The sequence below is a fragment of the Panthera pardus genome, unplaced genomic scaffold (genome assembly GCF_024362965.1).
Source record: "Panthera pardus isolate Hobbes unplaced genomic scaffold, ASM2436296v1 HiC_scaffold_13, whole genome shotgun sequence".
Lineage (NCBI taxonomy): Eukaryota > Metazoa > Chordata > Mammalia > Carnivora > Felidae > Panthera > Panthera pardus.
Window position 1 is genome coordinate 171,691,343 of NW_026526688.1, and position 15,958 is coordinate 171,707,300.

General features: G+C 34.8%; 1 protein-coding gene across 1 annotated transcript in view; it reads right to left on the reverse strand.

Moving 5' to 3' along the window:
* Positions 1–5,361: 5,361 nt before the first annotated feature.
* Positions 5,362–15,958, reverse strand: part of UBE2K (ubiquitin conjugating enzyme E2 K) — a 72,236-nt gene continuing 61,639 nt past the window's right edge. The window contains exons 5-7 of the mRNA XM_019413829.2: positions 12,560–12,659; positions 9,751–9,879; positions 5,362–9,412 (exon numbers count right to left, since the gene is read on the reverse strand). Coding sequence (XP_019269374.1) covers positions 9,338–9,412; positions 9,751–9,879; positions 12,560–12,659 — 304 coding nt within the window. The 3' untranslated portion in view covers positions 5,362–9,337. The remainder of the gene's footprint in view (positions 9,413–9,750; positions 9,880–12,559; positions 12,660–15,958) is intronic.

Consider the following 15,958-nt stretch of genomic DNA (forward strand, 5'->3'; position numbering starts at 1 on the left):
GGTTCACTGGGTAGGGAACTTTGCTTTCTCATTGGAAAATCTCCAAATGTCTGAATCTCTTTGAAGGTCTTTTCTCTGGGATGATGGAATTTCTACAGAAAAGGATCCTGTCTCCTTTTCCCTGAGACTTAACTGTCAGCATTCTAGAAACCAGGAATCTACTATCCAAGTATACAGAATTTTAATTGAACTCCATTTCCAATCTATAACAGTATCTCAATCTGAAGACTTGTTTTAAATCCTCAAGAGTACTTCTACTTCCATGGTAAGGATAGAGTAGTAACCTAGCTACTTACCTTACTGGGTAGAAGGAAATACATTGTCAACCAATCCCCACTCTCAGCCCAACATTTCATACCCACATTCTGCAAGGTCTGTTTTCTCCTAGCTCTAGGTCTTTGAGTCTTAAGGAACAAATCATCTTACTTTTAAAATAAACACTCCTGTAGACAATTAGGTTTGAACTACATGTGCTCTACTACTAAATCAGTTTCTACTCCTCTGTCTGCTTTCCATCTTCCAAAAGTATTCTGGCATTGTTTTCTTTTCCATGCTTCGTCTCTATAGATTACTACTTTTAAAAATATGTCATTTCAGTCCAGTTTTAGGAAGAAGCTAGTATTAAAGCATTTGGGGCACCCATCATGTTTTTAATCAGAAGCCCATGCAGCATAATGTGTAACAGAGAAAAATCCAAAACAATCTACACCTCTAGTAGGGTAACTGGTATGTAAAATGGCTTACCTATAGCCATTTAAAATATTTACATAAAAAAATTTTAAAGAGCTGTGATTATGTTTTAAAAAGCTGAATATTGACAAGTATTGGCTTAGTTGTATAAAAACAGTACATTAAAGAATACTCCAGAATATTAAGTAAATTCTAGGAAATAGGATTAGGACTTAATTTAAGTCTAAGTTTCCTGAATGAGCATATTTTTATCATACACACACAAAATGCTTTTAAAATAAAACAAGAAAGATTTTGGCTAGCAAACCCATATTCTCAGTCTGACAATGCCAGTCATCATGTTACCTCTGGACAAGTAAAGTGCTCGTTTTTTTTTGTTATCTGTAATTCGAAAGGCTGCAGAATTTTCAGACCAATTTTCATATTAATGATGTAAGCCAGACCTAAACTGCCAGAGTTAAAGACTAAAGAAAAGGTCAAGGAAGCAAACTATTCAGGAAGCAGCATTTGTTAAGTATGACAGAAAGTGAAATAGGCAGAAGAGAAAAAAAAAAAAAGCATAAACAGTTTAATGGAAAGAGGTATTGGGAAAAAGAACTGCTGGGTGATGTAAAAAATCTAAATAAGACCTATGGAAAGTAACAAAGAGTATAAGGAGTTATGTCTGGAAAAGAAGCAGCTCCTCAAAGGCCCAGTGAACAAAGTATTAATCTACTGAATTAAGCTGAGAGAGTTGGTGATAGAAGGTTGGAAGGGCAACGTGGGCACATTAAAAGGATTACCATTTAGGAATAAGGTTTTTGGTTGCAGTCCCTACATGGATGTCTTCCCTCCCACACAGCACTCTTTTCCCTTCCTACCCTGCCCTTCTCAGGTTTAAAACCTTGATCTTTGTGCCTTTTCATCATTTTTGCCTTTCCTTCCTTTCATAGTCTTTTCCTTCTATCTTCACCTTCTAATTATTACCTCAATCTAGATATAACTTCCTTGTTTTCAGTTTACTTTTTAACTCTACATCAGTTCCAAAGCAATTTCTATTCGAGTAGGTGCCCCTTACCTATACATATCCTGCCCCCAAAGTCACCCTACTTTCTCAATGCTTTCATGTATGCAACAGTCCTCCCTCAACCTAAATTCCATTACAGATCTTCCTCAATTTACAATGGAGTTATGTACCATTAAAACAATAGTAAGCTGAAAATATCATAAATTGAAAATGCACTTAATATACCTAACATTACAGCTTAGCCTATTTTAAACATTCTCAAAACACTTACATTGGCTTACAGTTGGGCCAAATAATTTAACACAAAGTCAATTTTATAATGAAGTGAATACTTCATGTAACTTATTGAATACTGCACTAACCGTAAAAAACAGGATGGCTATATGTGTGCAGAAAGGTTCTAAGTGTATCATTATTTACCCTCATAATCATGTGGCTGACATCTGCAGATCACTTCTACTGCCCAGCATTGTAAGAGAATATCATACTGCATACTACTAACCCAGGAAAAGACCAAAATCCAAAGTATAGCTTCTAATGAATGCATATTGCTTTTGCACACCATCATAAAGTTAAAAAAAAAAAAAGTAAATCAAACCATTCTAAGTCAGGGACCATCTGTACTAAATGAAGGTAAAGGTTAGGGACAAAAATAAGGAGGTCAAGAGATAGTAGGTATAATTGATGGCACAGAAATATAATTAACTTAGTGTTAACAACAAAGCCTAGAGTTACTTACAGAGAGGTGAGTACATTGCTTAGGTAAAATAAAAACAAAAACCGGAAACATTTAGTGCTTCTAATGCTGGCTCAGCTGGAAGAGCATGCAACTCTTGATCTTGGAGTCCTGAGTTCGAGCCCCACTTTGGGGGTAGAAGTTCCTTAAGTAAACTTAAAAATACTATTTAAAAAACCCACCAGAAACATTTAAAAGCTATGGTCTCAATGGATTAGTACTACAGGTAGGAAAAGGATTATAGATTTTCCACTATGAACTCTTCCCTACTGATGGTTGTTAAAAATACACATTTATCATTTGGAAAACATTTTTAAAGGAAAATCAACCATGCTAATTACTATTACCTTGAATTCATTTTTCTTTCTTTTATGGGGGTTGGGGTGGGGGAGAAGTAAGTCCTATGCCCAGTGTAGGGCTTGTACTCATAACCCCACGATCAAGAGCCGCATGCTCTACCAACTGAGCCAGCAAGGCACTCCAAATTCGTTCCTTTATAAAAAATGTTGCCTTCTGACTACTTCTGTGCCATGACATCTTAAGGCTGACCTGAAAGGAGCTATAGCTCTCCTCATATACACAGAAGTATGACATACAACTATAGAAGTAACTGAGGTGGAATAAAATATTAAAATAAAAAAAATGGAATGAAATAGTTTTTAGGGTCAATTAGATTTTATGGTTTAAAAAGGTCATTTTTTATGGGTTTGATAAACAAAGAATGCTATTTTCTTATTCCAAAAACAGAAAAAAAAAGTATGTTTGGTACATGTAAAGCAACATCAGCAGAAGTCATGGAACCTTAATTACGGTTGAAATTACCAAAACATTCTGTTTAATTCATACCATTGGTTTGACTGGTTTGGGTACACTTTCCTTGAAGACCTTACTCCCACCTGAACTGGTTTTCCTTTTCATGCTTGCAAATGATCCCTCCATATTTCCTATTTTTAAGGAAAACAAGAATAGCATTACAGGTCTTAAAATGCTACCAAGTTTAGTAGGGACATATAAATAACAGTATGATGGGTTTACAACAAAACCCCCATGTCTCTGGGTATCTAACTCATTTAATTACATATATATAAAGGAATGAGACTGTAAGGTCACCCTTTCTCCTTAAAATTCTAGAATTCTATATTGTTAGAAGAGTATCAGTGCAATGCCAATGTCATTACTCTTGCTCCTCAATATTGCTCAAGACACAAAGGTCACTCATCTAATGCAAATAACAATGTGTACCAAAAGGAATATATAGATCTCACATATTAAAAATGAACTGAGGAACAAATACAATAACTAAACAACTCTATGTTAGCGGTGTATGTGAAGAAAAGACACTGCTAGCTGCCCTTCAATCAAGGTAGGTATATTCTGCATATGCAGCAAAGCTTTTATGCTGTAAATGAGAAACACAGTATTAGGTATATCAACTCTGTAAGAATTAAAATATACTTTGGGTTTCTCCAATGTCCAGTTTTATAGTACTTATTTTGCTTTACCTATGTATACTTTAAAAAAGGCTCTACAAATATTGTATAGAGTATTTAAACAGCTTGGCTTTCTTGACCTTGGTTCTGTATCTAATTAAAAGATAATTTACAATAGGAAGATTAAATAGAGTTAAGTTGTGCTTTAATGTCTTTTTACTGAAATTAAATGGGGTAAATTGAACATTACATAAATCCAAGAGCAGATACATTACTGTGGGATATACTTCTAAAAGGGATCAGTAAACTTCATGCTTTTCACTGAAAATCTTTAAACCTGACTGACCATCCTTTGCTAGGGATGGGCATGAGAGCTCACTTGAATTCCATCTGTTATTCTTGATTTAATATGTAAAGATTCAGCTTGCTCCATGAAAAGAGGACTTCATGCTGGTATTCCAGCCAGGAGCAAATTCCATCTCCAGGCTACAGAAAAGTCATAGGTCTGCTGAAAGCTGGTTATGAATGCCCTAGAGACATAAAGTAACAATCAGATTCACCCTGTGAAAGAACTAGTACAAACCCTAACCAACATAGCCTCTCTTATCAGAATTGGAGGTAGGGGGTAATCCAAGGATAGTAACCCAGGACTTTCTGAAACAATTCAGTTTTTTTCCATGGTAACAGGCACCCTCATTTCCAGAATGATTTCTGTGCATATATAAAAAAAGAACAAACATTACTTTCAGTACAGATTCATTCTGGATTACTCTAAATTTTGGATTCGAACCTAACCAATGTTCTATTTTCAAATAAATAACTTTAGAATTCAACAGTTTCAATGCAGTTTTAAATTCAAAGACCCAATATAATTTATTCCACTTATCATCATATGCTCATCACTATGAACTTTGTCTAAGAGACCTATCTACTTGGTTCTTTTCTTGCTCAAAGCAATGTGGAAGCTTAACTGCCTATCCCTAAGAGGAGTACCCAGAAAGAAGATATAACCATTTTCAGGGGAAAACATGCATGCATTTATTTTTAAGAATTCCCAGTAAGGGGGAAAAAAAATTCAACATCTTTAAAAATGTGTTTATTTTTTAAAAAATCAGTTGTGTACAAAAGTGTTTCGTAGCTTTTAATTCTCAAGACAAATACCCGACCCTCCACCCATAACCCACCCTGTTTCAATGGTCTTTCTGGTTAACCCACCCATTTTCCCCTTACAGGAAGTTAATGGCTCAGAATAGACCCTCCTACAGAATTTATCATCACTAACAGATTGTTTAGAATAGAGATCTAGAGAAGCTAACAAGCAAGGTTCTTTCTCAGTGAGGTTAATGAGAATCCCTATAATGGCAGTAGACTTCCAGCAGACACCACAACAAAGCACCATCAATTGCTGAAAGCTAAAAAATAGATATTTTCAATAGTATTTCATTTTCTATTGGAAAAGTCTTTAAATTACATTAAATAAGTCTCTTTCCCCCCAAAGAAATAGTCTAGCTTTTATTATGATGCCTGTAAAAAGTAGGTAACAGCAAGCACACAAGGATCGTTTAACAGCACAGTGCAATGATTTGTATTCACTCACCCCCTAGAACCAAACTGATAAACTGTGCCACACCTGATTATATATAGCAGCATGGTTGAAATAACCAAGCAAAAGGTGACACATTCACAACTTACATTTAGGTGATCACAGGTTTATGAGGGTAGATCAGTCCAATAAAGTAGTAACAGAACAAACAGGACAAGGGAGATACTAACATTCCCCTATCCCTATGCCACAAGATTTTTGATCCATATTGCAACAGTGCAAACAGAACATGTGACATTATGTGTTAGACACTGCAGAAAAGTAACATTTGAGAAAAAGGCCATTTATCAGTAAGTACTTCAAATTGCCTTCTTCCCCAGTGATAGCAAACAGGTGATGTTAAGCATTTATTTTAAACTGGTACTAAAGGAATGGAAATGCAAATTTTTTAAATCAATGGTTTGTACCCTGGAATTGAAATTTCTTGAACTAGAAAAAGTGATTAATACAACATCATTTTCTAAAGTCCATGAAATAAAATTAACTGTAAACAGACAGCTTCCTTTTTCACATCCAAACATTGATTCCATCTTTGTACAAGAAAGTATACCTGGCTCCAACCCTTCCGTGCCTGAATCCATCTTAAATCTTTAAAACAATAAAAATGCTTTATTGTATTCCTATAATTTCCTGTATTGTGGAATCATAATCATACCCCTATTGCAGAGTTTTAAAAGCTCAAATCAGGCATACACTTATAGCCAAGATCTGCTTTTTCACATCGATAAACTTATTAATAAGCAGCCTAAATAGTAACACAATATGTTGTATTCTGTAGTGCATAAAATAAGCAATATCCACTTTAAATGCCAATTCTTTCTTAGAGTTACTTTAAAAAAATTATTTTTGCATAGTTTTAAGCGCCACCAACAATCACAAATGTGAAATACTTCCAAAAAGAAAAAAGTCAGTCTTACGTTCATTTCATAGATTACTCTCCTCAAAAGCAAAATACTCAGAATCCAAACATATACATACTTTTATGTGTTATGTGTTTAAGTAAACCACAGTCACAATTCCAAATATTTTGGGTAGCCAACTCAGAATCTAATTTAGTACAAAGTTCCTCAAATATTTATAAACCATCTACTGTATACTTATTTGGGTGACAAATTGCTATTCATTCATTCAGTAATCTGTAGTGAAATACTATACAAGTATTTGTCCTTTTAAAAGTCGGGCACATACCCAGGAAATAGACCCAATTATAATAAAAGCCTACTAGATTATCAGTGACCTCTAGCAAATCTGCCTGCTCTAAATGAGATACTATTTTATATATATAAATATTCTTGACTATGTACAAGAATATATATATATATTCTTGTACATAGTTTATATGTGTATATATAAATTTATATATATAAATTTATATATATATAAATTTATATATATATATTTAACCATAATTTTTGAGGCCTTTACAACCGACGAATCACAAAAAACTGAGAATTATAAAAATAATTTCTACCAGGGTACCTTTCCCCTAGACCTGCACTTTCAGTGTCCTTTTCCCAAACATGTAAGACCAAAGGAAAAAAAGCAATTGCCTTAATTTCTATGTTTGGGGAAATACATCTATCTGTAGAGAAATAAAAAAGAAGAAGGGCAGTGGGAAATACATCAGAAAGAGGAATTATCACATTTAATGTAAATGAGGTAAATAAATTTTTGAAGTGAAAACTGCATTATGGAGAACCTCTCATACCAAATATTGTACTTTTCAATTTCCTGGGCACTGAATAGTTAGAGGAGTAGATGGGGTTAATGTGCATAAAAATCAAAGGCAAGGTATAAAGGTATAGCTGCCTCCAAGAGCTAAGTATGTAATGCTTGACTTTAGTAATCTCTGAGTTCGTTCTTTTGTCTAACCACAGGAGAATTAAATATACCCTGATAATACAGGCAAATAGTAAATTGGGTAGATGTGTTTGATATTTAAAATAATCCAAGTATTACCAAGCCACCCTCCACTTAAAAAAAAAAAAAAAAAGTTAATTCTAACCAACAGTAGAACAAAACTGTTCACATTTTCACACAATCCCAACCTTACTTCAAAATATAAAGTACAAGGTTTTAGCTATTTAAAATAAATAAAGAAAAATCTTATTTCCTTTGGCATCTTAGAAAGTAACTAAACTATAACAATTAAAGGAGGTGATTGTATAAAGGAATTTATACTTAAGCAAACACATAGGGGAAAAAAACATACCAACTTGTGTTTAGTATGCAATAATATCAACTACAAGAGCTTACTATTAATTAGGAAAGCCTTACAAGTTTTTGGAAGAACCTTCACATCTTTAACATTACAATATATTTAATAATGGTTCTTTTATTGCTTCTAAGATTATTGAGAAGTCAAATGAAATTATGCTGAATTTATGGTTCAAAATTATTTTGCAAACACTTAACGATTGTAATTTAGGATAAATAACACTTGAAGAAAGCAAACCTTTTATAAAATGACTTTCAATATACAGCCTTACTTTAATTCATTCTCATTCCATTACATTTTTGTTATTTTGCATTGGTCCTGAAAATTTAATAAGAACTGTGTTTCTATGTATAGAACTGACTGCATAAGTCCATTTCAGTCTTCATAAAATGGTCACATTAGTGTTTGAGCTTGCAAAACTAATAATTTTCAAACTTTTGAACTTAGAATGAAATGTAACTTTAATACGAATAGAAAGTCTGACTATGTACAAGAAAAGGTAAAGTTTTCAATTCTCATATTATCAGAAACATCATAAAGAAAGCTAGATTTATAACACACTTCTATTCCTATGTGTATGTGAAGTATGTACAGTAAAACACCACACAGCTTTCATGTGTCAATAGGGGTAAATGCAAGCAAGAGTGACTTTTAAAGTACCTGATAAAGCAATCTCTATAAAGCCAAAATTAGGCTAAAAAACTGCAAATAGTTGATTGCATCCTTGGAAGAGCTCAAAGAAAATTTCATCAGTTTAAAAATAGAAAGATGTCAAATTCACTGAAAAACTAAGTTGGGTTCTTTCATTAAATCTTGGGAATACTGCAACATCAAATATTTGCTGTTTCTGCAAGAGGAACAAAATTGGCAGCTCCATTTTTACGTTATTACTCACATAGGAAAGTTTTAGGAGTGGAGAATTGTAACAAAACATTCCAAATGGACGACCTAAAAATGGAGCAAGGGGTAATGCCCCTCGGCATTATTTCCCCAACAAATACAGAATACAAATTTACCATCAGAATATTAGCTGTGTGTGGTAAGAGGGGGAAAAATAGATATGGTGTCCCAGTCTGTGGACAAGGACAAAAAGGCTCTGAATAGGTCACCATCTTCAATTCTGGATAAATCTCATATTTAAGAATTCTCAAATGCTTAAAATGGTGGTCTTTTCAGCTACCCATCCTAAGAAGTCAAGTACAAGCATGCAAGTAAATTCACAGGCACAGAGGATCCATGTTAAAAACAGTTAAGGTAGCTGTGATGCAACACCAACAATTTGAATGGCCCTGACACACTCAAAATATTATCTTAATTATTCAACGAAATCCTGAAGCAAACTCTTGCTAGTCTTGGTACACTGCTAAACACTAAAGTAGCATGTTTTTTCCATGGTTTCAGCTTAGCTCAAAGAATTTTTACACTATTAAGAAAAAAATTAAAGTATTTCCCCTTTTTAAATTTACACAGACGTTTAATTAGCTTTATTTACAGAGCAGGGATTTTTTTTTCAGTCTCCAATGGTGCCTAGATAACATCATTAGGCAAGAATGCCAGTTTAAAAGAAATCTATGCAGAATCCTAAAAATAACAGATGTTGATGCTCCTCAAGAAAGGGCAAGCTTGACTATATCAGCAGCTCTTTCTCTATGCCTCAGTTACTCAGAAGCAATTCTGTTGCAGTCTCTACATCCCATGATTTTGAAGACAAGGCCACTATTACTGCATTCTGTAGAGAAGAAAAGGGGACACAAAAAAATCAAATCTCAAGAAAATATTTTTAAAATACTGAATCATGCACTATCTTTATATTGAGAAATCACACCTTGTTTTCTTTTTTTTTTTTTTTAAGTTGCCTGGCATTTGTAGTGCATAAAAAGCTCCTAAACCAATGACTGGAATTAGCAAAGGGAAAAGAAAAATCACTGATTATAATAACAGAAGAAAGTTTATCAAAACTAGATTTAGAGAGTATCTTTGAAACACTTTTGTCAGCCAAGGATTTGCAGCAATAATTTTAAGTCAATCAATAAATGTATCAAAATAAGTATGCTTTTATATACTTACCCTATCAAAGCCCATAGCACATAAGTTTTCTATTTTTTTGGTGTATTCTGGACTAGAAACTGGTGCTCCAGCATACACATGTGCCCAAAGTCGAGCTGTCTGTTTGAACATTTCAGGATTTTGTTTGTACTATATGGAGAAAAAAATCAAATGACATGACAATACAGTAGTAGTATTCAATACCTAATTGCCTAAGAACTTGTTTCTTTTCTTTTCTTTTTTGAAGTTTATTTACTTTGAGAGAGAGAGCACATGCACAAACAGGGGAAGGGCAAAGAGAGAATCCCAAGCAAGCTCTGCACTGCCAGTGTAAGCCCAATGTGGAGCTTGAACCCATGAACCTCCAGATGATGACCAGAGCTGAAGTTGGACGTGAAGTGTCAAACATTATACAGCTAAACAGAATTATTTGCTTCTAAAACTAGGTGGACATTCACTAATAAATGTAACTGACCTTTGTACTAACCACAGTTCAGGACAGAATACAACTAGACTTCACTGTTTTGCTAGAGCTGTATTAGCATACAGTGATTTAAGGATATGCCATGTGCAATGCCTGTTTGTTTGTTTTTTTAAAGATTTTATTTTGGGGACACCTGGCTGGGTCAGTTGGAGAGCATGGGACTCTTGATCATGGGGTTGAGTTCAAGCCCCATGTTGGGCATGGAAACTACTTAAAGGAAAAAAAAAAGATTTTATTTTTAAGTAATCTCTACACCCAACTTGGGGCTCGAATTTACAACCATGAGGTCAAGAGTCGCATGTTCCACCGAACAAGCCAGGCAGGTGCCCTGATTTACAGCATATTTTGAAAGGTTTATGAACTTATCTCTTAAAAGTACCATAAAGTACTTTTAAAATGTAATACTTCCCATTCTCATTGGAATGAGATAAATTTATTCTCAAATACTCTGAGGCCAACATTACTTAACAAGTGACGTATAAATTTAAAATAACTATTCAATTCATTTTAATATTTCTTTTAAAAGTATTGAATATTTTAAGACTGATAAGCTTCTACTGTATATTAAAATGAAAAACCTAGTTTCTACCATGTTAATTCTTAATAAGAGAATAAGTCAAATTATTGAACTCTTTTAGGAACAAGAAGAAAGTGCTTAGACCAACTTCAGGCTTTGAGGCTCAGATCTCCAATAGGAACTCAAAGCTGAGACTCAAGCTATGGTTTTGACTACCCAGAGGGAATGAACAGTGTATATATGTAGCACGTAAAACCCTAATTCTAAGCACTCTGAGACAAACAACAGACCATATTAACAAGGATATACATTAAACAAGGAGTGAACAGCTTTTCAAGGGAAAGGAACAGGTTTTACTAAGAGGAAAGTTTCCTCAGGCAGAGGAAACATGACAAATTGGGGGAAATAACCAGTATAAATGAATCCCATCTTGAAAAGGCAAGGAATCCAAGGAACAGTAAGAATTTAGATGAGATAAGCTGGGTTTGTAGACAGTTCAAATCATGGAAAAGCTCTGCAAACTAAAGAATCTGGATTTACCAAGTAGGTAATAGCAGAGCTTCCAATAGGTTTTTAGTAGTAAAGTAAAATAAGATTTGTACTTTACAAAGCTAACTGGTATCAATGTAGAAGATGGGGGAAGGAAGAGGCCGAAGAAGGGGCAGGTATAAGAGCAGTCGAATGGAGACATTTTTAAAAATGTGAACTAAGGCAAATCAGAGAAGTATGATGAAAGAGATACTGGGAATGGAATCAACAAAAGAAAAGGAGACAGAAAGAAATTCCAAGTCTGTGATGTGGACATTTAAATTGATGATAGTATAATATAAAGATAGAAAGTTCACAGGATTTAAGATTCTAGGTTCAGTTTTGGGAATATTGTGCTGAGGTATCAGTGAAACATTCATATAGGGCTATCCTGTTTCTGAATAGGCTCTTGGGCTCAGAGAGAGGTCAAAGCCTAAACATTTTCTCAACTTACAGGTGATTGTATCAGTATGGATATGATCACCAAAGTTACCATATATAATGGAAAATAAAAGGAACAGTGTCAAAACCAAGGAACCATATTTAAGAGGGAGGAAAAAGAGAAATAATTGTAGAAACTAAGAAGGAACAACTACAACTACCAAGATGAAGAGAGTGTTGTATCTCAAGTCAAGAGAAGAAAAATTTTTAGATGGGGAAAAAAAAAAAAGCTCAGTAAATCCTAATGGCTTAGAGGTTGGCAAACTTTCTCTAAAGACCAGATAATTATTTCAATTTTCAGACCATACCGTCTTTGTTCCAACTGTTCAACTCTGCCACTTTGTGGCTGGAAAGTAAACAAAGGGGTGTGGCAATAAAACATTATTTACTTGTAATTTACTGTCCTCTGTTAAGATCCTTGGTAACATTTACCATGCCACTTCAGCTATAGCAAGAGCTGGTTAAAATGATCATCAGGGGAGGGATCATCACTAAACTGAAGGACAGAGATGGATACACACATGATAAAGCATGTACAGTAAATAATCACAGAATCCAGATGTAGGCAGGACTATGGGTGTTCACTGTGTAATTCTTTTCACATTGTGTGTTTGAAAATTTCCACTGATGTGTTTTTTAAAAAAAGCATCTATCACATATCCAATTAAATTAGTATTTTAAAAATCAGTAAATTAAGTTTTCACTATTATATCTGAAAAAATTATCTTACCACAAGAAAGAAAACCATTTCCAAATTTAGTTTCAATGGAACTATGCTCATGTGTTAACACTGCAAACCACTATGGTAGTAAAGAATTATAGGTAAGTATAAGAAGGTCTTATAAAAGCAGCTACCTTACCTGATTTGCTACTACTGCATCTTGTGGATCATCTGGTTCTGCAGCTGCCAACAGGGCTTGCAATGACAATAATACCGTGCGGAGAGTCATTGCTGCTGCCCTAAAATTCAAACAGGAAAATATTCCAGTTAAGAACACACTGCATGACAAAAACCACAGTGGATGTTTCCTGAATAAAATATAAAAACTGGAGATAAAAATAATTTAGATTTTATCTTAATCATGTAGCTAAACTGTAGAAATTTATATATCTACCTACCATATTTTTCTTCTTCTTGACTTTAAAATGAATGGAGTCTATTTCTTAAGACAATTCAAAGTGTCCTGAACTGGCCTTCCTTTTCTTTTTGTTGGCAATATCCTTCTAGTCAACTTTATCCACTGACTTAATTTTCTACCCACTTCTCTACACATGAAGTGATAAACTAGTATGTGTAACTTTCTTTCAATGCCACTCCAAAAACATATAAGATACCATCAAGCAAATATCCCTTATTTTCAAGAAAGCCTAAAAGCACTCCATAACATTCTGAAACAGACCAAGTTTACTTAAAATATATCACCACTAAATTCATGCTTCTAAATGTATTTTTTAAGCAAGTATTTATTTAAAAAAATGGTATCTACATAACCAGCAAGGATTCTCGTGTTTCTGTTAAAAAAGCTGTCTGACCAGTATAGAAATATTCATAAATATAATAAATGCAACAGTGAAATATTTAAAAAGTTGAAGGAGCATTAAATAATAAGCCCATTTTAACCACACAAATTAGATCATTCTAATCCAATCCTTTTCAACTGGATTCCTCATTTTAACCACGGAACAGAGAAAATTACCAAGTGACTATTTTCTCAATTTTCCCAAGAATGGTACCATCTTTGACTATTACAATAAAGGTTAATTTATTACCAATAATGGAGGCCTTAACCAACAATAGATGCCTTAAGGCACTGTATCCCACAAAGTGTAGTTTCACCAACCAGTAGTGTCAACATCACCTGGGAAACTTGTAAGAAATGAAAATTCTCAGCCTCATCCCAGACTTCCTGAATCAGAAATGCCAGGGTAGGATTAACAAGTACCCCAAGTGATGTTTTTTTAGTTAACATCTTAAAACACTTTTTTTTTAATTAAAACAACTTTTATTTTTTTATTTTAGAGAGAGAGCAAGTACACAAGCAAGGGGGAAGGAGAGAGAATCCCAAGCTCAGTGCAGAGCCTGACATGGGGCTCAATCCCACGACTCTGGGATCATGACCTGAACCAAAATCAAGAGTCAGATGCTCACCTGATTGAGCCACTCAGGCACTCCACTCCAAGTGATTCAGATGCAACCTAATGTTTGAGAAATACTGTTTTAGGGGATTACAGCCTGAGCTAATTGAGAAGGGCTACTCTAAACCAATATAATAAAATCAGTATCAAAACTGTAGTTCTGTATTTTATATATGAGAGAAAAATTGCATCACAAATGAATCATCAAAAATGCTACCAGAGGGGCGCCTGGGTGGCTCAGTCGGTTAAGCATCCGACTTCAGCTCAGGTCACGATCTCGCGGTCCGTGAGTTCAAGCCCCGCGTCAGGCTCTGGGCTGATGGCTCAGAGCCTGGAGCCTGCTTCTGATTCTGTGTCTTCCTCTCTCTCTGCCCCTCCCCCGTTCATGCTCTGTCTCTCTCTGTCCCAAAAATAAATAAACGTTAAAAAAAAAAAATTAAAAAAAAAAAAATGCTACCAGAATAAAAATTTTTATTTCTCAATCTACCTTTTTGAGAAGTTTAATCAGAAAAGGAAGAGACTGGTTATGACACAAAAGTTAGCTGAAATGCTAAACTAGCATTAAAGAGAACAGGATTTTAAAAGCTTTTTAAACCACTATATATGGTTATGTAATGGAAATTTCTAATTCTGAAACATGGCTGGAAAAATGGAGATTGTTTTTCTAAACCAAGGTTCTAAACTTCCAGGGCACCTGGGTGGCTCATCAGTTAAGCATCTGACTTTGGCCCAGGTCATGATCTCATGGCTTTTGAGTCTGAGCCCCGCACTGGGCTCTGTACTGAGAGTGCACAGCCTGCTTCTGTTCCCCCCCTCCCGCCCCTCCCTCTCTTGCATGTGCTCTCTCTCAAAAATAGATAAACATAAAAAAAAATAATAATAAGGTTCTATATTTCCTAAGAGCTTACAAAAGTTACTTTCAACCAACAGGTACACCATCTTTAGAATGGATATTCTTTTAAGACAGGAATCAAAGCATAAAAATCGGTATTTAGCACTTAAATGTTCATTCTTGTCCTGCCGTTATCACTGTGACAAGGTGAAATCTTTCTTAATTAGAAGTACACTACTTTTGGGGCACCTGGGTGGTTCAGTCAGTTAAGTGTCCAACTCTTGATTTCGGCTCAGGTCATCCATCATCTGACAGCTGGTGAGATTGAGCCCCAAGTCAGGTTTTGTGCTGACAGCTTGGGATTCTCTCTTTCCCCCTTTCTCTGCCCCTCCACTGCTCACACACTCTGTCTCAAAGTAAATGAACATTAAAAAAAAATACACTACTTTCATTGTCTATTTGGGTAATTAAATTTTTTAATGTTTATTTCTGAGTGTGTGCACGCACAAGTGGGGGAAAGGCAGAGAGAAGGAGAGAGGGTCTGAAGTGGGCTCCACACTGACAGAAGAGGCCAATGTGAGGCTTGAATTCATGAACCTGTGAGATCATGACCTGAGCCAAAGTTGGACACTTAACTGACTAAGCCACCCATGTGCCCCTCTATTTGGGTAATTTTGAAGAGAATGTCTAAAGGTACGTGAACATCAAAAGCTGCCTACATGTATCAGCATAAAGCTCACCTCCATCACCTGAAAATCATCCAGAAGAGACAAAAATACAAATTATCACAGAAATAGGATATATAAAGTTAAGCTGGCTACTCTAATATTCCATTGAACTTATTTAAGCACACCAGTGAAAAAATCCGTGACATTAAACAAAATCTTAAGTTACATAATTTTTAATTAATATAATTATTTCTTTCAAGGAAAGTTATCTGAATATTAAAGATAAATCTTCACTCAAAGGAATATTTCATACTAAAACAATTATTAAACTCACTATAATTTTAACTTGTAATAAAAACAATGAAAACATGTAAAATAAAAGCCGTCTAAATCTCACAAATCATTGGGCAACTGAGTGGCTAAGTCAATTAAGCATCCAACTCTTGATCTCAGCTCAGGTCATGATCTCATGGTTCATGAGACTGAGCCCCATATGTCAGCCCCTACACTAACAGTGCAGAGCCTGCCTGGGATTCTCTCTCTCTGCCCCTACCCTACGCTCGCTCTCTCTCTCTCTCAAAATAAATAAATAAACTTAAAAATCTCACAAATCTTAGCAAAAC